Source organism: Rhea americana, unplaced genomic scaffold (assembly GCF_003343005.1).
Source record: "Rhea americana isolate MKP2758 unplaced genomic scaffold, rheAme1 scaffold_69, whole genome shotgun sequence".
NCBI classification, from domain to species: domain Eukaryota; kingdom Metazoa; phylum Chordata; class Aves; order Rheiformes; family Rheidae; genus Rhea; species Rhea americana.
Window position 1 is genome coordinate 434,340 of NW_028186856.1, and position 23,489 is coordinate 457,828.

The 23,489-nt window shown below is 40.0% G+C and overlaps 1 protein-coding gene and 1 long non-coding RNA gene across 3 annotated transcripts in view; one reads left to right on the forward strand and one right to left on the reverse strand.

Moving 5' to 3' along the window:
• Nucleotides 1-725: 725 nt before the first annotated feature.
• On the reverse strand, nucleotides 726-9,315 carry LOC146586397 (uncharacterized). The gene is made up of 3 exons (XR_014897812.1): nucleotides 9,291-9,315; nucleotides 9,078-9,131; nucleotides 726-778 (listed from the first exon to the last, which is right to left on the reverse strand). It is a non-coding gene; the product is annotated as an uncharacterized LOC146586397 (long non-coding RNA).
• The window catches only part of PLEKHG7 (pleckstrin homology and RhoGEF domain containing G7), a 38,180-nt gene continuing 22,737 nt past the window's right edge, over nucleotides 8,047-23,489 (forward strand). Inside the window, exons 1-8 of one of the 2 annotated variants that reach the window (XM_085321316.1) lie at nucleotides 8,047-8,126; nucleotides 9,778-10,510; nucleotides 11,220-11,242; nucleotides 16,563-16,690; nucleotides 17,957-17,997; nucleotides 19,439-19,534; nucleotides 21,245-21,394; nucleotides 23,353-23,448. In XM_085321316.1, coding sequence (XP_085177442.1) covers nucleotides 9,806-10,510; nucleotides 11,220-11,242; nucleotides 16,563-16,690; nucleotides 17,957-17,997; nucleotides 19,439-19,534; nucleotides 21,245-21,394; nucleotides 23,353-23,448 — 1,239 coding nt within the window. In that variant the 5' untranslated portion in view covers nucleotides 8,047-8,126; nucleotides 9,778-9,805. Of the gene's footprint in view, nucleotides 8,127-9,122; nucleotides 9,191-9,777; nucleotides 10,511-11,219; nucleotides 11,243-16,562; nucleotides 16,691-17,956; nucleotides 17,998-19,438; nucleotides 19,535-21,244; nucleotides 21,395-23,352; nucleotides 23,449-23,489 lie in introns of those variants that run through there. The other variant, XM_085321317.1, reaches the window with a different exon arrangement.

Below are 23,489 nucleotides of genomic sequence, written 5' to 3' on the forward strand. Positions count from 1 at the left end.
AACGGCAGCATCTGACAAACAGCTAAGGAGCTGCAGCAAAAATTCCTTTTAATTTGCTCCTCTATTCTTCTGGTATGTTCTCCAGTWATAAAATAGGCTTAGTTTATTAAATTTGGATAATTATCATAAGACTCATGACCTTGTGGAACTCAGATTCTGAATCTTGGATAAACTTCGTGTGAATAGATATTAATTTATAGCTTTACACAATATTTTTTGTTCTAAAATAATCTCTCCCACACAGCACGTTAGGTTCTAATAAGCATACATAGAATGGAAAAATATCTGGAGATATTTGATAGGAATCTTGTCATTTCTTTACCATGATTATCATTTGGGAAGACACTGAAAAGCAAACAGAAACAGATGCCATTCTTTATACATATATATATATATATATATATGTATGTTTTGTCTTTGCAGGACTACTGTATCTACTAAATCCAGCTATCTAGATAAGCCAATGCCAAAGTACAACAATTTGAGGGGGGTTCCCAAAACATTTTATTCCTAATGGTGCATATTTCCTAGTAGTATGACACAGAGAACTGGCCAGGAAAAAAATAAATAATAATAAAAAAGCCATAAGGCTAAAATAAAAGCTAGTTAATGGAAAGTTAATGGAAAACTGATTTTCACCTAAAAAATTATCTTGTGACTTATCCCATAAAAATAAATAATAATAAATACCTGACTCCATAGTGGCCTTATTCAGTGCTCTTGAGGAGGAGGATAGTGAAATCTTCTGATTCAGTAGTAGCCCGCTGCTTACGTTRGACTGTGAAAAAGATGGTTGTGAGGGTCACTAGGAGAAAAAAATCCACGACTTCAAACTTAATTACAAGTGTCCTGAGCACCACATTAAAGTGAAAGAATCAGTGCCATTAATCAGCACTGAAGCATGCAGATTTCAGCTCTGTGCTCCTGACTGATGGATCGAATTGAAATTGCAGAAAGCAGCTCTCTGACCTGCCAGGTGAGAGTCAGACCTGCTCCTTTGCCTCTCACCTCTGCGCTCTGATTTGCATGACACGATGTGTTTTTAAATTAGGTGCTGAGAGATGAAAACCAGATACAATATCTGCAAGGAAAGACAATTACCCAGATATCTAAGACCTATCAATATTGTGACTGAGATATTGAAGTTCAACATGACTGAAGGTATTCATAAAGAAACTTTTAAGGGAGAAGAGGAAGTAAAAAAAAGAGAGTATAAATAAAGTTGACTCAAGTCTGACTAAAAACAGTAGATTTGTTGAATTATATAGTTTGGTAGTAAGTAAAACTACTAAATAATGCTCAACAAATGCTTCTTTCTATATGAATACTTTAAAAGTAATTACTCAAAATGAAAGATTTTGACTCTGTAAGTGTCTTGTTTTTACAGTAAAAAGCATTACTTAACCAAAATAATTCTTCACTAGATCTAGAGTAAAGTGAGGTAGGGAGAAGTTTTGCCAAGAGAGTCAAGRCATCTGTTTCACATTAGCCTAAGCCAAATTTATTCTTTCATTTTTTCCATCCATTTTATTGTCATACTACAAATCTATATGTGATTGCAAACTAAGTAGATATTTTCATACGGAAATGGGGAATTTTTCGAGAAATTAACTACTCTTTTCCCTCTATACCCTTCGGCTACTGGTTACATGGTGTGTGTTGCTGATTTTTAAAYAGAAGGTGTTTCATTATTCAATTTTGGATATGCAGAAAAATGACTATTTAAGTTCCATAGAAGTTGGTTCTGAAGAATAGAAAAGSCTTCTGCTTTTCATGGCATTTTAGAAAGCTTTTTTTTATGAACAGTGTTTTTTGATTTTTGGCTTTGTTTTGTTTTTCTCCTATGAGTCAAGTTTTCATTTGCTCCAGAGGAAGTTCGAGAACAAATGCTTTATACAGAAACCATTGTGTACAACTGGGAGCATACATAGCATTTCTTGCTAATTTCTATAAAAGTTTTACTGTCTATTGATTTTTTTAAAAAATCTTATATTATTAAAGGCAGAATTGTCAGTGCTGCCTGGTGTTAAATTTGTCAAACACTTGCTCTTGTTATGATTAAGTTCCCATTTTCTTTGCCAGAGTTTAACCATTTGGCAGACATTTCACACAAAGTCTGCCATTAACTGAAGTTTTTTGAAACTTCTCAGGCGAAATGTTCTGTCTTTTTGAGGGCAAGTCTAGAGAAAAATGTACTACATGTGCCATAATAATAAAATAGGAATGATTTCTTCTCTTATAAAGTCTCACTTTGGATCAGTCACTGACAAAATTTTGTTGGCAAAGAGAACATTTTTTTATGTAATTGATGCTGCTCACATGAAARTCTGCCTAAATTTGGCTAAGGTAAAGCCTTTGAAAAATGGCAAACAGTGTCTCCCCARCTAAATCACCAGGCAATTCTGCCCACACTTGCTGTGCCTCTGAGCAGCCACATGAGACGATTAGCTAAATTGCTCTATGCCTGCAGCTCCGGGACAAGCCAAGACCCCCTCTCTAATTCAAAACAGGAAGTATCCTTCTTTTTTCTTTGACCAGGGATGGAAAAAGAAGTCTATAAGCTTAAAAAAAAGAATATTCTCATTTCAAAGCTAAGCATCCAGAGCTGAGGAAGTTCTAGGACATAAATGCTTTTTGGCACCTTCATGGTCTCTTGGGGGAAGGAGAAAGAAGGGGTTACAGGTCAGATGACGGAGCGATGATTGCACAACCTGCACTACCTCCACTCCCTTTTCATCTAGATCTGACATAACAACAGGTCTTAATCACACATGCACCCCTCCTCAGAGCACAGGCTGTCCTAGCTCTGGGAATGATTCAGCACCGAGTGTGGGAGACGGCTGTCTTTGGACAACTGTTGTTCATTTGCTGCAAAAGCAGAGAAGCACGCGGTAATTGAGACTGGCATTCATAGAGAAAGAAAAAGGCGTTCTCACATTTCTCTAAAGAAGTGGATGTTATCCCTCTATCTACTACATAGTTTTTTTATGATTCTGGCTAAGCCGTTTAAACTGAACTTTTCTCAAGGGGTCACTAAGTGCGTGTTCCTTACTCTCTGGGTACTTGACTAGAGACCTGAGGTCTGATTACCAAAGGAGCCGAGCACTTACAGCTGCARCTGATGTCAACAGCATCTGTGCTCTGAACCTATTGCAATTATACATAACTAAGTATACGGAAAACAGAATCTCAGATGTCTTAAGCTGGCCAGCAAGAGTGAGTGATTTTTGCCCAGTTTCGTTTAATTGGTGTGGCTGCCTCTATCCTGTCTTGTAAAAGCATCCATGCTGAGACCATATTTGCTGAAACTGTCTCACCACAGAAATGCGCTTAGAGGAATTGCACTGACTGATCAAGGGATAAGACTTCAATTATATTCTGAGGTTTTAAGCCCTTGTTAGGTTGCCCACACATGCAATGTAGGCTATCTGACCTCAGGACCAACTCTACCTGGCTTGTCCAGCAGCTCCCAGCACCAATTTGCRTTCTAACTGGATGCCTGTAGCCTCATATAATGCCCCACAGTGCTCAGTCTGCTTCTTCAACAGTGCAGAAGATTGAGGGAGACACGTAGCCTGATTTTTACTGGCCAGGTCGCACTGCAAAGCTACAGGGCTGTTACCAGGACTACAAAGGAACACCATGTGCTTCTCTTACATTGGAAGGGCTATCAAACAGCCATAAAAGTGTTATATAAACTCAGAAATGAGTATCCCTTTGAGGGACTGAAAGCAAAGCTGGGGGCAGTGCTCAGTCAGCGTAATGACTGGATGGGTATGTCCAGGATACACCAAATTCTAGGAGGTCTTTGATAGGAAGTCACAACAAAACCCATTTCCAGACAAYTCCATCAATGAGGGACTACCAGGGGACCAAAGGAGCAGAGCAAGTATTTTGTCTCAAGGTACAGGTCATGCAAGATTGAAGACAGACTGGCAAAAAATTGGGTGTAGTAGTTCCYGTAATAGCTTTTCCACCAGAAGGCCCCTATGACTCAAGCACCTAGATATTCCACCAGGCAACAGATAAAGAGAAACTGACATTTTCAGCTAGGTGAAAATATAGCCCCGATCCAGACATGGACTTATCCTGTCACCCGGTTACAAGCCAAGCCACTCAGCCAGCCAGCTATAGCTGAGAAAAAAATTCTTACTTGACAGTATATGAGAGACTATCTATTCTAATCACTGATAGAACAACCAGTTGCATTTGATGTACAAGTCAAGGAACCTTGACTCAGGAATCTCAGGGAAACACAAGAAAGAAGTTATCAATGAATGATGCTCAACAACTTGGAAAGAAAGATGAGATCTTTCCCAACCAGTGCCAATAGTCTACATAGCCCTGAAGGGCCCACAGGGATATTGGCAGAGGTATAAAATCCTGGAACCAATAAACTCATTTCTGGACTTCTTCCTGAAAGAGGCTGTTGGTAGCCAGAAGGCCACTGAGGTATGCTACAGCTGGAGGGAGGCTCATTGCAGAGCTGTGAGGCACTTGTAGACAAGGGGCAGCAACCTGCCCAGCACAAAACCTGGACTGAAATGTCACAGTAGCTCTAGGATTAATTTTTCATGCATTAGCTTAGTTAAGCAGCTTAATAACTAGCCAGTGGTATCTGCGTTGAAACCAGTCTAAGCATGGAAGCAAGGTTTAACAGTAAAAATGAAATCTGTCTATCAACCACCGATATGCAAGATTGGAATAACTYTGACAAGTCCATTCTTCAAGGGAGATGCAGCAACAAGCATCTAATATTATCTATCCATCCCCAAATCTGTCCCTCTTCCTCCATTCTTCCTACATACAGCTATTCTAGTAGTACATAACCTGAAAAATGTTTATAGGCAAAAAGTGTTGTTTAAGCTGCACTAGTATTTATCTCTCTGCCCTGGCACCAAGTTTCACTTGTGCACCAGAGATCAATTTAGAGTGACGTGTCTGAAGGCTGAGGCTTGGCCCCAGTTTTGAGTTCAATAAAGTGGATGCCTATGAGGTATGAAAATCACTTCATTCCTTTGAGTCCAAGCAGATAAGCTGGGGACAGACTTGTCCGCCCAGCTATAGTGACTTCTGTGGCAAATGAGTAAGGCTRGCATAATGCTAAGGCTAAAGTTAATCGAAGGATTGGGGTTTGGATGTGCAGACAGAATTTGGGGATCTTTGAAATTACGTGACTTGCCAGTCAAAAAGGGGAGAAGTGCTGGCTAGAGCAGCTATTGTTACAAATTACTGATATAATATGAGGCACAAGGCTTCTGCATACAGATACTAAGGTGTATGAATAACATGTGAATATGTGATTCAGAAAGTGACTGCAGACACCAGTGTGAATACTTGCCGAGTTTATTTCTGGAACAACCAGGACATAGGGTTGGAGAAAGCACTTAGGATATGTGTTCATAGTGAATAGTGATCTAGAGTAGTATCTTAACCCATGGGGTTAAGTGCCCCAGGGGGCATTGGTCTAACTTGGAGATTGACCCTRGAAAGAGTCACCTGGTAAATACTAGAACTGTTAAAAAGAGTATGGTGAACGCATTACAGTCCAGGTTAGCAAAGCCCAGACAACTGGAGTGATARTTGTCCTCAGAAGAGACTACTAAGAAAACTTGCAAGAGAGACAACTGCTTAACTTTAGGTTAGGATAGGTTTAGRTTAGGTTAGGATTAAGACTAGGAGGTACCAACAGTCTAATATAGTTATTTATTTTAGAAAGCACAGACAAAGTAATTGGATTTTAGCCAGTTAAATGATCTGGCTATATTTGTTTCTGAGGATGAAAATTAATGCTATGGCAAGTGTTTGGACTGGGACTGAGTTTATAGCTGAAGCTAGGATAATATTAGGTWTGGAAAAGCAGTAGAGCTTGTATGACTTGAGTAGAGGTGATGATAGGCACCAATTAGATACACATACGTAGTCCTAGCCAGAACAAGTAAGTGAATTATTACAGTTAGGACTAGGAGGCAAGTTAGGCTGAGGTAGTAAAGTTTGAGCAGTTTCATCTGCATCCAAAAGTAGCCTCCTCTCCCAGTTAAATCAGAGAACTGCTTAAATTTTGAGAGTGCTTTTAATTCTGGGTAAAAGAGGCTAGAGATAGGTTTCAATTTATAGGTAAGGTTATGACTAGCAAATAAGAAAATAGAATAACGTCTCGACATAATTGCTGCTAGGTGAGTATATTGATCATGTAAAGGATAAAGTTCCAGCTGAAATAAAAATCTTCAAGTCTCAACCAAAATTAGCCTGATCAAAAATGACATTAAAGTTTCTACCTGATCAAACCCAAACTCATCTGAGCCAGCCCCAGGACTAAATGTAAGAAAGGAACTCATATCAGCCCCGATCTCAGTTAGTCCACTAACTTCTTTCTCTTACTAATATCTAGTCAACTACCTAGGTCCAAAATAATTCCAGTTTGCACATTTCCCAGTTACTAAATAGTGATCCCAAGCCTATCAATAGTCATCTTTCCAGCTCAGTACATCTCCGTCATCTTCCAAATAGCACATAGGCAAACAGGAATACAAAATGGTAAAAGAAACAGAAAAATAATATCTGAATATTTAGACATTCAGGGCTCAGGCCTAGGCTTAACGTTTAGAATCAGGCTTCCATGAGCTGACGAGTAGGTCAGCAGGGTCTGTCCAGCAGACCCTGTACTAGTTTGAGGACTGGTGCTTGCAGAAGGCCACCTAGCTACCTTCACAGAAGAAGTTGTGGAGGAAGAATCATAGTAACAGGTTTAAAGTACACTTCAGAGTATTTGAATTAGGTAGCAAAAGAGCCTCCTTATGCAATGTGCGTAAGTGTGAAGAGTGTCAAGAGCAGGGACTGTAACTCTAAGCTTGCCCCTCTGCAGAGGTGACCTTCGCACTCAGGAAGGTATGACTCCCTGATATTATTGATCATAATATCACCTTGAGAAGCAGCATAAGGAGAAAAAAAAAGAGTTTTATGTTCATGAAACCTCTGCTTAAAGCAAACATACTCAAGCTATCARCTATCAGAGTGAGCACATTCTTTTTCAGTCTCTCTCCTTATTCTTACAAGCAGCACTAGATGAGCACCAAAACAAATATTGTCTCAGTCTTGCAAATAAAGTCTTCAAGCTTATTTTCTTCTTTCTTCCTCTTGGAACATATCTAATCCTCCTTCAATCCACAAAGCCTTATCAAATGCTAAGTGAAATCAACCAAAGACACTTATTTTACTCGTTTGGGGCAACAAGATTTTGAGTTGTGCACAAGTTTTGAATAAACCTTTGCAGGAAATYAAAGTGTCATTAAACAGTACAAAGGTTGTCTGCATATGCAGGTGTTCACTGAGTCCTTGAAAATATATATTACACAATWTATTCAAAATTTGTGAAGGTTAGTGCGTCCTCAAAAGTTATCTACAAAGTAGATCCTATCTTCCCGAGTTTCATTTTAAAATCATTCGATCAAAGAATGCCTAAGCCAGTTCTGATGGTTTCCAATCAGTTCTGTAACACAACTAAACAATGAATTATGGGTGTCTGGAGGAGTTCTCAAATGCTCCATCTACTAAAGTCTGCCTGTGCTCAGAACTACTCAGATAGTTAGCACACTTGCTAAAATTTAAAATCTGATTGTAAATAAYGTAACCAAGGGATAGATCACTACCATTCCTCCATGAAGGATGAACAATGCATAGTTAGATCCAGCTGAATGAATCTAGACAAACAGCAAACTTGACTATTTGAGGGGTGGAGGCATTTCATCTGCTCTTACAGTTTATGATTTACTTGACTGAGATTTCTCTTGACAAACTTTATCAATGTGAAAAGTAGAAAAAAAGAATTATAATAGGAATGAAGTTMAATAAAATGTGTGGGCCGTGTTACCTTTTGTAAACGGGCATTGGTCCTGAAGCCACTTCCGTCTGAGCTGATAAACAAATCCCCTAGAAACAAATCTACAAGAAGAAAAACTAGTTTCCTATATCAGCATTCAGTAAGGACGCTTTAAAAGAGAAAACACTCTCTCTGCTGCTGAGCCTAGTATACAGTTAGGCAAGTAATTGTTTGAGAATTTGACTTAACTGTATGTGCAAAGGATGTGACACACTGGAAGTCAATAAATCTTCACCTGGCTAATGTGGTAAGTTTAATCATCTACAGTAATTTGTGTGCATATATGTAGCATWCGTCTGCACTTCTCTTAAGCTGTACTTTCTTTAYAACTATTTTACTGCTGAGAGTTTTGAGAACAAATCCTTGAACTTCTACTTAAAACAAACAAGCAAAAAAAGAACTTMTTTTCTCCTGAAAAGACTTGTCTTTAATCCTTTTTTCTACAATAGAATTCTATTCACATGAATATCTGGAAGCTCTATGATGAGTTGCAGAATTCTTCATGAGGAAGAGGTGATTATTTAAAARAAGTCAAGAGAAAGCCTCACCAATGATCACTCTTTTTATTTCATTATGTAGTTTAGATGCAATTGYACTTCACATAATAGGAATCTTAAAAGGGCCACAAGTCAATGCTAGAAAATCTCACAGCAAGAGTATGAAACCATAATTTTGCTCAGAAGTAGGAAACAGTAATAATTGCTCATTATCATCATTCACATTATATTAATTATGTGAATTTTAGTGAATATCCATTTTAATGAGCACATGCTTTGTTACACTTTATCTATTAAAGAAGAATTAATAGTTGCTAACATACCTGTAGCTATTCACTATTTCTGAAAGAAGTTATTCCTGTTATAAAGTTATCTCCATATTTGCTTCCTGAAAACATTTGAATGATTGTGTTCTACTGGCTGAAAAGATCTGTAAAAAGCAATATTATGAACTTGCAAACTTGAAGAAAAAATTTGTTTCTAATCACTTGATAAATCAATCTCATGGGATTTTATAATTACTCAAAATTCAAATTGCAGAGACCACATTCAGTAACTCAAGAAAAATAGTCAACACACGTTTGAACAAATCCATTTTAATATATAAAARTGCCCAGAAAAGCCAGAAATCGTGAACAGTGTTAAGATTCCTATTAGCAAAAGAAGAGGCTTATTTTTGAATTAATAATCATGAGTTTTACCTTGTTCTCTCTGTCCAGTTTTAGAGACTTGTAGAGACTTGTACTTTAATGTACCTGAAAAACAGAGCTTCATGAATCACAGAGCATAAGATTATGTACTAATCAATCAACAGGTAAGTTACTTTTATAAACTGTCTTCATTAGTTGATTGACATAATGTTTATTAGAAAATAYATCTCTGCTGAAAACAAAAATGACAGTGGTTAGACTCACCTTAAATAAGTGTTAGATTGTATTTCTTTAAGCTTTCAGCAAGTAATTATTATTCGAACATAAACCATTTAGCAACCAGTAGGGCCACCAAGAGCTAGAGGCTTCACTTGTATCCCGTGTACAGGACTGTCACGGTCTCATTTATCGACGGGGGAGTGACAGCAAGAATTTAGGTGGYTGCAACACCAGATTTGCAAAGTTCTTAGTTATACGCTTAGTCTTTATCATGTAACTAGTTCTGCCACATGACATCGACACGGCTTGCGCACTCAAAGCTAGCAACTGCTTAAAGAGCTTGCTGAAATAGGGTCCTGAAGCTGAAACTCTTATTTTAAGGAGGAGTCAAAAAGCATGCTATGTTTCTGTACTACTGCACATATCTGTTATTTTGTTTAGATTTTTCCCATTTGCATATGCTCCCATATTAAACAAAAATGCATACAAGTTTGTAAGACCTTTTCCTGATAATGTTTTTATGTACACATAGCTATAAATCTTTGTGCTGCACGTAAAGAATGCAACAATCAAGTTCTGATTGCTCTCTGGACCTGGGCAAAGAAGCGTGCATCAACATGGCACCTCTAAACAGGGAAACTGAGCTTCGTGAAGATTTGTCTGAAAGCAGCAGCCCAGATGATGTCTTCAGTCCCTAYGAAATGCAAGCAGTATCAGCTTGTATGGATGTCACCATGCCCCCAGGTGATTGCATCCACAGAAGAAGTTACACTGAGTCTTCAGTTTTAYTGAAGCTTCCCACAGAGGAGCACACTGGGAGCTACCACACACCTTTCCAGTTTGACCGGCATGCTGTGGCCAGAATTTCCACCTCTCCGACTTTAAGGCGTCTAAGGATGGCCTCTGCCTCACAAGCACTGTCATTTCAGGACAGAACTCTCACGAGCTCTCCTCAGCTGGGGAATCAAAAGGAATACACTGGCTCRCTCCACCATATTTGTAAAAGTCCACCGCGGTGCACTAAATCTTCCTCATTGTCACTGCCTTCTTGTGTCCAYGCAAAATTACTGTCTTCCAAAGCAAAGACTGAAACTACCACAGGAGATCCAGAATCTGCTGACCGCAGATCAGAACTGTCAAGGCAAAAATATCCTCTCAGCAATGGTAAAGCTGAAGCGACACTCCAGCACTCACGGAAAGCCAGTTCTGCTACTCTGCCCGCAAGACTTCCATGTCCCAGCCCTAGGCAGCAGGAAGGCATCCAGGTAAGGAGAACAMGATAATGCGACCTCTTTTTGAACCTTGCATGTTCACTCATGGCCCAGTGCACAAAAAAATCCACAGTTCTTGAACTGAACTGCAACCTGACCTGGGCTCCATTCCCATAACAGACCATTTTCTGCCCTCYTCAGGAAGGCAGATTGGTCCTTCCAGTTCAACAAGAGACTGTGGCTCCAGCCTTGCCTCTTGGTGACCAGATCAGCTTAATCCTATGCTTGGTCACGCTTTCCCACCTCTCTGTGGTGGCAAACTGCTGCTCAGCCATCCCTCATAACTTCAGTCCATGGACACAGCAAAAGGAATCACATAAGCCAGCTTTGCTGCTAGGAGAAATGCTCATAGACCTACTCTCTTGGCCTTGTATTACTTGCATAAGAAGTCAAATTCAGACATACAGCTTGACTCTACCCTCATGCAGAGCACTTACGCACATGTTTCACCGAATATGGGCGGTCTAAATAACTGGTTAGTTTTGTGCCACAGACCAAAAGCTATTTTTCCCTATCAACTACAGAAAATATTCTGGATACCAAATGCTCCTTTATCTGTTCCTTTATCAACAACAGAAAAATAATTAACTGGCGTCTAAGCCTATATATGATACTCCTCTTAAAAAATCAGTACTTTTTTCACAAAAAAAAAAAGTTTGATTGCTTTCTGACCAAGTAATGAGAGTATCTCACTTTCTTTCAGAYGAGCGGTGTGCCTATTAAAAGGTATGCAAATATTTGTTTTATCTTATTTTAAGCTGAACTTCATTATCCTTTTAACGAATTTGCTCCAATCTAAGACAAAGTGAACAGTGAGACACGTATGCATAACAACTTTAATTTCTAGATTTGTTTTGTCACCAGCTTGTTACACTGAACTTCCTAATGAGATTTTCCTTCAAAGGTCACCCTCTCCCTGGTATGTTTAGCTATATTTCACATACTATTTTAGTAGGACCATCAGAGAGCTCTGCAAAGGGAACTAACTGCCAAAAGGTCTCGCTGTTAGGATTAACAGTGTCAAATTTCAGCAGCTGAAGAATGTGAAACATCTCATAATCTTGAGCAACATTCTTCAAAACTTTGTGGGAGGAAAAGGGAGCAAAGAAGCTAGCAGAACAGCTCAATATTGCTCTCATACATGAGAAAAGCAGATCCAGGATTGCTGCTGGATGAAGGGATTGTTAATCCTATAAACTAAGAATATTTGATTCTATAARATGTTAATGCATCCACTTTATGTCAAGATAAAGTGCTATGTACCACAGATTTGTGCACTAAGTTCCACTAAGCTCTTACAAGCAATTTTCAGAAAGTAAAATCCTGATTAAAAGTGAGTTTTATTCGGTCATGCTCATTTCCTTAAGACGTTCAAATGTTTACAGAAAAGAAACAAAATGAAATTTGTTTGCTCCCCAAACAACAAGGTAGTAGCAGCTAGTACCTCCCTTAATAACAACATCTATCTCACTGATAATGCAATGTTCATTTTATTGCCTGTTCCCCTTGAAGATTTCAGGTGGGGCACACAGGTGAGCCAGGTACATTAAAAGCACTAGCGTTGGTGAGCAAGCCTTARGGAACCTAAGGCAGAAATAGCCTCACGCCCAAGAGTAATATAATGCTTGTGTGACCACRCCACATAGTATTTCATTCCCTAAGGTAGTAGACCATCAGTTGAGCTGCATCTCCTATTCTTCCCAACATTCACTCATTTGTCAGGTAGAACTTACTATAACCACCAGGTTGCCAACAAGTCTGTATTTCAAGTAGGTTTGTGTTGAGGCCTTGGGGAGGTGGGAGTAGGTTGACAGAGCACACAAGTCAAAACGCAATGCAATTCCTTAGACAAGGCTTAATAGACGTGCGTCTGAAATGATGTGCTCACAGCAGAAGAGTTCTCCCAGATTTTTCAAATTGCTTCGATTTCCATCTCAGCCTTTAGCCTCTTCAACTTACAGTTGAAAGAGAAAGGGAGGGAAGGAGATCTCTGTGTCTCAACRTGAAAACGGTTCACACCTATAGCAGGAAAAGCCTGCTCCGATCCATCTCAAAACAGAAATACATAAGCTGAGGTCATTGATGGGGTGAATAGTTATGCAATCTGTAGCTCAGTTCAGGTGAGAAATTGAAGACTGAATACAAATGTTTAATGTTCTCCTGTTTAGTTATTTAATGCACACACCCTCTCAGAGTGTAACTTGTCTGGCAGCTTTGGAKGGAACCCAGTAAGCCAGCTAAGATATTGGCTCTGGACAGCCATCCAGATACATTTTAAAATCAAGAAACATGCAAGAAACATCACAAGCTTTGTTCCATGATCACCAGCAGGAAGGACTGAGAGAAGGAGGCTAGGAGGAATTACAGAAATTACAATTTCCATTTCTTGTCCTGACCAATATCAGAATGTGCAGAAACATTAAGACAAAAATCACTAGTTTCTGCTTTAAACATTTTTGTCAAGTTAAACACCTGAATTTGGTCCAAGGTCTGGGCAAGGACTGTATTCAGCTCCTCATTTATTGAAATCATTAATCTAACTCCTTGAAAGCTAATCCCTTATTATCACAGCCAGAGAAAAATGCTGAAATGTCAGATTATTCTGTCCAATCAGAAGTACATTGGCACAGTTGGCAGCCCTCCTCCAACACTGCCTAATAGATCATCCAAAAGACCTTACAGGATAAGGATGTACTTCAGTCCTTCAGTTTTAGTAAGTATCTCTTCTCCCTCCTCTCAGGCTGTACTTTCAAAAGACTTTCTTTAAGTAATTCTCATTTTAAACAGCTCTCCTCTACTCAGCCCTCAGTTCATTATGCCAGGACATCTCTGCTACTGTGACAATGTGCTGAGTCRATGCTGATTAAAAATAATCAGCCAAAATAAACAAAAAGTATCGGGGGGCAGCACAGAGAGAGGGATATGTAGTGGGGACAGGGTGAGATGCTGAAGCCACTGCCACTGAAGGAAATGTTAATAAAACAACAACACCTTCAGTTTATTATGAATGCATTTTCTCCTTGCCCAATTCAGTGTGCTGGAGGCTGGGTGAAAAACTGGATCACACTCTTTCCTCCAGACATCCTGTAACTACTAAGGCAGTTCATTTTCAATGAGCTGAGAGAACTGGACTCGTCTACCTTGAAGTCCTCTTCTTCCTCCTTAATATCAAATTTAGCAGCAAAGTGCTGTTCCATGCAAGGAGTCCAAACATCCTCCCTCAGCCCCTTGGGTAACAAAGTCACCACCTGGCAGGAATCTCAGTTTAATACTGTGACTATCCTATGATGTTGATCCTTGTGACCGCTTCAGTCATATTCATTTTTTAAAAAGCCTATCTGTTATTTAATTAAGGTGATTGATATAGATCCCTATAGATTGAAATTGTTCCCTGTGACATTTAAAGGTCTAGTTAGACCAAGATTTTTAATCTATCAGGGTACACATCTTTAAAGAGCAGCCAGCTGAAACTTTCCCTGCCCTAGAAACAGCTGTATACCCAGGATATTTATTTCTCCAGACCCTGAATTGCTTCAAAATCTTTAATAWTTTTCAATAACTTCATAATACCAACTTCGTAGTACAAACCTCTGACATTATCTTCCTGAACAAAAACAAGGAATCATTGCACAAATATTATTCCCCCTTTTGATCAAGTTCATCCCTAAAGCACAAAACACTTCTTTCACTCAAGCACTTCAGCATCCTGACCTTCACTCAAGCACTTCAGCATCCTGACCCTAGNNNAAAAAAAAAAAAAAAAAAAAAAAAAAAAAAAAAAAGGCAAACACAAACTAAAGAAAAAGGCAAAGCTACAGGGTCTGCAGTCATGAAAAAATGGGGAACTGTTGCTTACAGACTGAAGCACTAACAAATTGGATTGCACAGCACTCCAGTGGTTTCATTTTGCAGTAAAATCAACAAAAACATCTAATGAATCTAATACATCTACAGGCATCAGGCCAGATGATCACAGATACCTGTATCTGTACCTTCACCTATTAAGGATGCATACATAATCTAGGCACATAAGCCATTAATCAATCCCAACATGCCAAACTGCAAGGGAATATTGCAGATACACATCCAAGTGACCTTTGCATGCTCCCATACATCATAGGCTCGCAAACCTCTTTGAAGAACTCCTTTAGAAGTAAGTGTCTCTGAAGTTCAAGGCCTTTCTGATTTAGGGAAATAACACCATTTAACTCATTTACAATGAAACTGTGCTACCCATTATTTATATTCGTAAGTGACTAACCTCCAGCTTCATAACATATTTCAAAATTGCAGTAGGCTAGATGCCTAAAGGATCAGTAACACATTGAAAAAAATTATTGCAAATTGAAGCTGAAAGAAATGTCCTGAATTTCACAGCACAGCAGTGAACTTCTAGGATTCAACTTCTAGGATTATCCTTGCACTATATTACAGCATATGGCTTGTACAACACTCCAACTGTCCAAGAGATTACAYAGAGGAATCACAAGCGGTTTCAGGAACATCTTAATACAGTAATTATCAACACTTTGTATTTGTGCTGGGTAGCAAGCGGTGCACCTTGTCAAAAAGCAGTCTGCATACACTGGTGTGGGCTTGCAGGCAAAGAAGAAACAGACCTCATCCCAAGAAGCCTGCAATCCAGGTATTTGTTTTAATTTCAGGAGAATCCTCAGAGCTTCCTATAAATCCCCGAAGTTAAATAAAATATATGGCTCCTATGTTTCCCCATTCAGTGGCATTATCAGAAAAGGAGCAGCTTTTAAGGAACTTGTGCATTATGCACCGTGATCTCATCAAAAAAAATAATAATAAGCCTTAATCTGCCTTTATTTAAAGTCTTAAAGTCCCAAACTTTGCCATCCTGACAACCTATGGCTCTTGCCATGGTTAGGAGCAAATCTTTCCTTTAGACCAAGCAATAACCTAAGGATTGGTTTACCTAAGGTAATTGCAAGCAACAATACTGTCAGATTATAAGAGAAAGCACAATCTCCATTTCCCATTATTGATCTTAAAATTTAGTTTTTAGCCTCATCAGAATATGCATATATATATACGTATACATGCATGTAGATACATGCATACTTGATATCTCCACTCACAGCTTACTCCCTTCCACTAACAACAGCTACATAACTACTGACCTTTTAAAATTTGACACTGTTTTTAYGCATCAGTCACTTGAAGAAAGGAGAACAGCAGCTGCAGTCTCCGTTACCTTGCGACAGTATGCTAACACCATTAATTAGGTATTGGTGGGAGTTATTAGCAAGACCCAAAAAGGTTTTGACATACACTAATAATTTCTGTATTTGAATGCAAGCAGCCTCTGCCTCAAACACACCTTTGGATACAGGTGTCAGCCTGTCACTTAACTTGATGGATCGGCATCCTGGACAATGCCTTCCATTCGTACCAGTAATAGTAAGAAAGAGCCATTTGTCTCCATTCAGCAGGGTTGCTAAGCCACATTATATTCAAAATATAAAATTATTTGGATTATCAGGAACTACTCCTGAAAGATTTAGAAAGGAAATAGAACAAACTAGCCAAAAGGTAATTATAAAATTACTTGAACTGTTTTTTCTTGAAATCATCAGTTGTATGCAGGTCTAAAGTACAGACAAGGCATATATCAGCTGTGGTCATGGTATTTAACTGCTCTTTTAGATTCCAGTGCCAAAATATAGATTTAGAAACCTTCACTCACTTTTTGCCTAATTTTAGAAGCACCTAGGAATTTCCTGTAATTTCTGTGATTAAATTCTCTGAGTTCCTATCCCCTGAGAAAACCATGCSCATAAGCCCCCCTAGCTCAACAGCATTCTGCAGTCGAGGGCAAAAGATAATTAGGTATTTGCTGTTGATCATTGATGTTTTATACTCGCTGAAATTACTGACTTCTTTTAATTCACTATGTAGTTCCCCAGTGATATGGGTTTTTTAAGCTCATTTCCTCACATATTGGTGAGGAGCACGTCAGAAGTTTCCTCTGCTGTAAGGAGGGGAAAGCAATTAAATGTGTTGTGGTTGCGTCATGCAGAGCAGCCAGTCGCAGGCGCAGTTCTGTCGTGGTGAGTCTGCCCGGACTTGAGGTGTTCCCTGGAGACCTCCTCGTCTCAGACGGTGCCGTGGACTATCTGCCCCCCACAGCCCTGCTGCTGAACACAGGTCAGATATAGGCTGGGATCTGCCCAGCCTAGCACAGTAAAAGCCATGAATAAGGTCTGCGAGCCCATGGGGTAGGGAGGGAAGTCAGTATAGTGGCAACGTGGAGGGCCATAGATCACCTCTCYCCTCCACAATGCTGGAGGAACCAGAGGCCAGGCCAGGATCTCCATCCAGACGTTGCAAATTTCTACCTGCCAGCTTCAGGCAGAGGGAAGAGTGTGCCCCATGTTAGTCTTTCAGTTAGCGCTCTGATCACAAAGCTTGTAAACCCAACCCATGGCTACAGGTTGCCCATGAGACCTTCCAAGATTCAAACATAGACTTGCAAGCAGTTTCCACAAATACCTATAGCGGAGTATAGCATAGTGTACAGCCACTGACCAGAAGATGCTGGTGACCGGAGACACAAGTTTTTACCTTCCGTACCCCCTCTGCCAGAAAATCAAAGGCACAACCAGCAGTTTCAAAAAAGCAAACAAGCTAGCCATCTTCAAAAGGACGGCACATGCCCCAAAACCCCAAAGAGGAAATTTTGGACTATGATCTCCAGTCTCATGTGAGCCTGAAGTTAGGTAGCATAAATTCAGAAAAAAATATTTTGTTCCCAATTTCTTGTGGAGCAAACTTAGCCCCTTTTGCTTCATGCAGTCCTGCATCTAGATTCCCAGCTTTCCTCGTGCATCACTAAGGACAGTGAATTACAGCCTGCACCATGGTGCCTGATGCTATCACTGATCTGAGGCTTAGGCTGTTTAGGATTGTTTACTCAAAGAGCTTTGCATCTATGATCCCACGAATGTGACTTTTCACAAAGATGTGCTTATTACTGAAGAGATTACGTTGTATAGACGGTGGTACTCGCACTACTATAGCAGTGTTGCTGAATTCACAAAAAGTGCRTAGATCCAAGACATCGCTATGGCCTAGTTCTTCCTCCAAAACACTGAATATCCTTAAGAACTGGCCCAGGGAATGATGTGTTTTCCTGYGTTTAGAATTGGCAATCACATGCAGACCATCTGCAGCAAGTGGGAGTGTTTAGCATAAGCCAAGATCCCATCACAGAGAGGTATCACATTTGCTGGGAAGATCTCAGTTCAATAGCTTTAATGTGTTTTAAGTCTGGTGCACAAAAGTCCTAAACAGAACTGTTAAATTTGAGCTAAATAGAGTATAGCGTACCAGGCTTCACCTAAAAAAAGAAATAACTGGTCTATTTTCCATTATCTGTTTCTGCACTGATAACACATTTGTTTTACCCATTAGAGTCCAAAAAGCCAAGGTGGCCGTTTGCCAAAAGAGGAGCTGTGAGTATTACACCATATGTTTTTTTTTTTTCCTCCTCGCCCTGACTTTGCCTCCTCGCAGAACTAACTGGGCAAACAGAGTTTCTTCATTTTCCTGCCCATGGGGAACGGCAGGAGCGTAGCAGCCTCCCTCCTGCCCAGTGCCGAGCGCCCACTGGGTCGTTAATCCGTAACGAGGGCGGGGTGGGTCAGACACGGCTGCCACCGCCACCGCCCCGCATCGGACGCACATGGCAGCTCCCATAAGTGCTCCCGCCAGTGGCAGGGTTACTCAGTCGTGTCCCCGCTTTGATCATGCCAGCGTAAACTTTAACTTACGAAAATGCATTTGCTGCTGCATTGGTTAAACACATATGTATGTGCATACACACACACACACACACACCCGCCAGTGGCAGGGTTACTCAGTCGTGTCCCCGCTTTGATCATGCCAGCGTAAACTTTAACTTACGAAAATGCATTTGCTGCTGCATTGGTTAAACACATATGTATGTGCATACACACACACACACACACACACACACACTCATCATTACAATATTGTTTCTGCTCCATTTCAAGCCATTTTGCAGAACTGAAAGTTCAGCTTAAGTAGTGAATATCAAATATTATGGTCAAATACATATTTCAGAACTGGCTTGAGTTCATTGCCTACAACTCAGTCAGTACAAATCCATGAAGTGCAGCCACAAAGATCCAGAAAGCAGATAAGACTCAGTCAAACACCTTATAAGTCTAAGATCACAGCACTAAATTTGGGGTGGCAAATTAAGTACATGGCACTGCTGGTCTGAAAAACAAAACTAAACTAAAACCAATTGGTTTTATCTCATGACCCCTCACACACAAAGACTGCTGCCCTTCAGGCTTTATCAAAGTTCATTTTACAGAGACTACTCTACAGCTGATCAGAGCAGCTTTTTGAATATGCTGCTCAAATCAAAAAAAAAACAAAAAACAAAAAAATCCAAGATCTGCATGCATAAGATGACAGGGGAAGGAAAATTTAGATTGTAAATTTTGTAGTCCCATACTTCGGGCTGTGCCGGAGGAAACATTATTTCTTKTATATTCTCAGGGTAGTCCACAGTCTGTTGTTATATCAGTGATTAGCCCTGTCAAAGACTGCTGGTTAAATAAATAAGACCTTACTTACACACCCGCATATCTAAGCCACCTACTCACCCCACCCGTAGCTATAAATAAACCTGCCATCCCTGTCTCCTGCACCATGAGTATCAACCACCATCAGTCAAACACCATGATTTCCAAATATAAAGAAATCAGGGTGTCAAGGGAAAACTCCTTGCAAACCAGCCCAGAGTTAATGAACTGAAAAAAAATGAACTAAAAAGAAACTTCTTACTGGTCTTTAAAATATTGTATAAATTAAGGTGTTGGTTTTTTTTGTTTTGTTTTGTTTTGTTTTGTCATTAAACAGAGTAAGAACAAACAGAAGCAAGCATCTGATCTGGAAAATTGCCTTTCAGCTGTTAAGATCATAGATTGCAGCACATACGAATTTTGCCTTTTTAAGGTATCAAAATACTCAGTACCAAAAAAGCTATCTATTAAGCTCTTAAAGATGAGGATAAAACTTTTGCGTTCTTTTTAAATTACCATTTTTCAGCGCATTAATCTGAATATGAACCCCATCTGCAAAACTAATGCAYATACCTAGGGTATAAACTCGGTGTTTGCAGTGGAAGGGTGAGGGGGACACAAGCGTGGTTACAAACTCAGCAAGAGCCCTCACAGCCCCTGAGGTTTGGCCAGGCTTACGGACCCCCCATTTTGGGGTGGACGGAAGCACCTTCCTCATCGAGAGGCAGCAGCTCCCGAGCTGACCCTTTCAGCAGTGCCTGCGGCACGTGGGAGGGAAACTACAGTCCTGTAGGCACCCCAAAAACAACCCAGGGAGCTGCACAGCCCCGTACAGCCAAACAGGGCAAGGTCATCCCCAGCTGCTGCGCTAGAGAGGGCTGCAACTTGTGCAGCAACGTGGGTAARCAAGAAATTTGTCTTACAAGCAACCATCTCTCCTTTACCTTTATCAGATACCCTGGAGCMTATTAGACAATTTTGCTAGGATTAGAGCCCGCAGGGTACTCTAATAGCTGGAAAGGACAAAATCCAACATCCAGGTGCCACTTCTATTTTCCGAGTCATCTGTCAGCTGCAACCTGATCCTGCAGGCAACTAATTCTTTGTATTTCTAGCAAGGGAGGTGCACAAAGATAATGCCCCTTCCCCACCGGGCAGGTGCTCAGAGCCTCTGCTCAGGCAATAGCAGCTCCTGCAATGTCAGAAAAACAATGAAGAGAGAACAACTATTTGAGTGGACTTTGACCCCTGCAACAAGCTCAGAGCAAATCTAACTCATTAATGCACCCCTCAGGCGTCTTCCACAAAGTCTATGTACTCATCTASTGGATTAAAAATAATAATAATAAAAAAGAAAGAGCCTTTAATTCACATTCCACTCAGCTTGGATTAGGGATGTGAACGCGGGTAACTTGTATCCTGTGATCAGCTAGGGCTAATCAACAGCCTGTTCAGCTCCTGAACACCCAGGAGCCYTTTTCTTCACAAACAGGCAGATCAGTGCCTAAATCTGATCTGCTGGAGGTTGAGCATGGGCTTCCAGAWACAGAGAGCCCACCCAGAGGGCAAAGCCTGATAGCTAGCTTCAGCTGCACAAACCCCACTGAAGCCCCTCTGTCCAGACAAACTGGGCTTGCAGCCCCTGGGGTGGCCAAGCCAATAGAAACATTAAGCTTAGGCAACCAGATAAGCCAAATCCAASCTAACTCCATGCCCCCTCAATCCATTTGCTTTTCCAGGTCTTTGAAGACCTGGTCCTTTGTTACTTTGATTTGACCTTCTGGAAAACAGGAACCTATCATCTATCTCTGCTTTCCAGCAGCATGACAGATTAAACTYATTAGCATTTGCAAGCTGCCCACTGTGTTGTTTTTACTTTGTTATTTGTTTTTTATACAGCATCCTACAAGTGTAGACTATTATTCTGTGTTACTGACAAATTCAGTGTTCATATAATGAGTAGTTAGCAATAAAAAGCTGGAATTTTACCTTTTAAATGAATCATTAAGCTTTCAACAGAAAAAGCACTAATACTGGCAGACAGGCTCTGTACAAGGGCAAATAGATCATAGGTTTTTTTGCATYAACTGCTTCAAACCTTATGTAATAGTCAGTTATTCTTCTTTTCCTCCTCAAACAATAGAGTAAATCTTGGCATGAATTTATAAAGGCTCAAGAAACTGAGCAGAAAGATGCCGACAGCCGATTAGAAGTGAAGAAAGAAGAAGCCGTGTGGGAACTGTTCACAAGTGAATGCACTTACTTTCTGGATCATTTGCTGGTTCTCAAGATGGTAACCTCAGATTTCCTTTCTCAAAAAAAAGAAAAAAAAAGAAAAAAAAGAAAAGGCGAAACATGATTTGTCCTTTCTGTTAGCATGGCAGACAAAGCTGCCTGTAACCTTTCATTTAGCATCTACATGTGAAAGATTGTCTTGCTGTTTCTCCCACCTGATCATCCTATTTCCACAAATCCCTTTGTATGCTGTTTTTTTAATCTTCTTGATAGCATCTCTCTTCCAGACATCATTTTCAGTGCTTTGCAAACACAGTCTGYTGCAAAACCTTCCAATAACTTCACCTAATATTCCAATATCAGCTCATTGACTCAGAATTTAAGCCTCTCTCCAGTTGACTATACTGGATATTCTCTACTGCTAGCCTGTAACTTACTCTTGGCTTAACTTCATGCAGGTCGGACAAAAGACCTGTGATTAGGTTATCCTGGCCTATAATTCTATTAACAAGAAGACAAACAAGCAAACAAGTCAACAACTCTCCTCCTCCAAACTATCTGTATGCTGCTAAATTTAAAGAGCTTTGAAAGATAGACACACAGTTGCACCATTTACATTTATCACACACCAAAAGTTAGCGTACCTGTTTAACAGGACGGAAGCTTCTCTATTATTTTTCCCTTATCCTGCACAGAGATTTTCTGCTTTCTTATTATAGAGAGGAAAAATAGATAAAATTGTTGAAATGCTTTCAGTGTTGCTGAAGAATTAGTTTAGGCAGAACAGAAAGTACTGCAAAGTGAAGGGAATAAAGGAGGAGCTGGGATTACTTCCTTCTTGGTAGTGCAAAACCCTAAGGGGTAGGAGAGAAGCAAGAARCAGACCAACTATAGTCACCAGACAGGATGGAAATGTCCATCCTTCTGGACTCTGCTCAGGGGTACGAGTCAATAAAAGACAGACAAAGCCTTGGGAAGCATGAGGATACCAGAAGATGTGCAGGCCACTTAGCAACTCTGACATGGGAACCTACAGASGTACCTTAGCCAGTCCTGTATGACCCATGAACACACTATTCAGTCAGCTTCACAAATTATCCTGCCAAAGAAAAACCCCAGCGAACTTGGGCATTCAATTTKACACATACCTGCTACTCTAAGTGCTTCTCATTACAGAAATATTCCACTGATTTTAATGAACCTCCATAGGCAACTTTAAGACCTCTGCAAATCCCCTTTAAGCTCTCGGGTCAACTGTTCATAGCAGCTGAGGAATTTCGCAMAACTAAGCACATACTCTCACCAGCTCTTCAGTCTCAGCACCTGAAYGATAGTTTTTTCCAATTAATGTCTTTCCACAAAAAAAGAAAAAATCTACTCTGTAATCTACATTTTTCAAGCCTTTTTCAGATTTTGGTCAAATTTAGCACATCTCCAAGATCATAGTCAGGGCTTGCATATATAGCATCTTAAGCAGTCAATAAAAATACATGCAGTACATATACTCAATATGGTTTAATGAAGCAAGTCAAAGTAAAACTTACATAAGCCCTCCACTAAACTTAATGATTTGCTATTACAATAAGTTTTCTCTTTTCCATACTAACTCCAAACAATATATATAGCAGTAGATGCATGGGCTAGTATGGAAAGCATTTACAAAAACCRTAGAAACCTRTAGCTCCTATAACTTTGTTGCTATYAGCTCCTGCAYATAGATCTATCGGGAGGTCGGTGACCCCTGTTCAGGCAGGGCCATGGCAGAGACAGTGCTGCTTCCGTGATGGCTGCACAGAGAACCCAGGGCTTTCACTCATACCTTCCTCCTCACCCAAAGCCTRGTGGCAGGCCAGGAAAATTTTCTCAAAGCAAAAAAAAATTTTCTCTTCTTCATTCTCCGAATCAAGTGACCATTGCAGGAGAATTATAAGGGAAATGGGTACTTTTCAGGAAAACTACCAGATATATTAAATTAGAGAAAATAATAAATAACATGGATTTGTTTTATTTTTAAAGATATTTATGAACACGCTGAAATACCTGCAGAGTAATGAATTTCTCTTGGATGTGGATTTGTGGAGACTTTTCGCAAACTTAGAGGAGCTAAACAAGGTGAGAAAAAAAATACAAGTCTTACTGAGATCAAAAAGCCA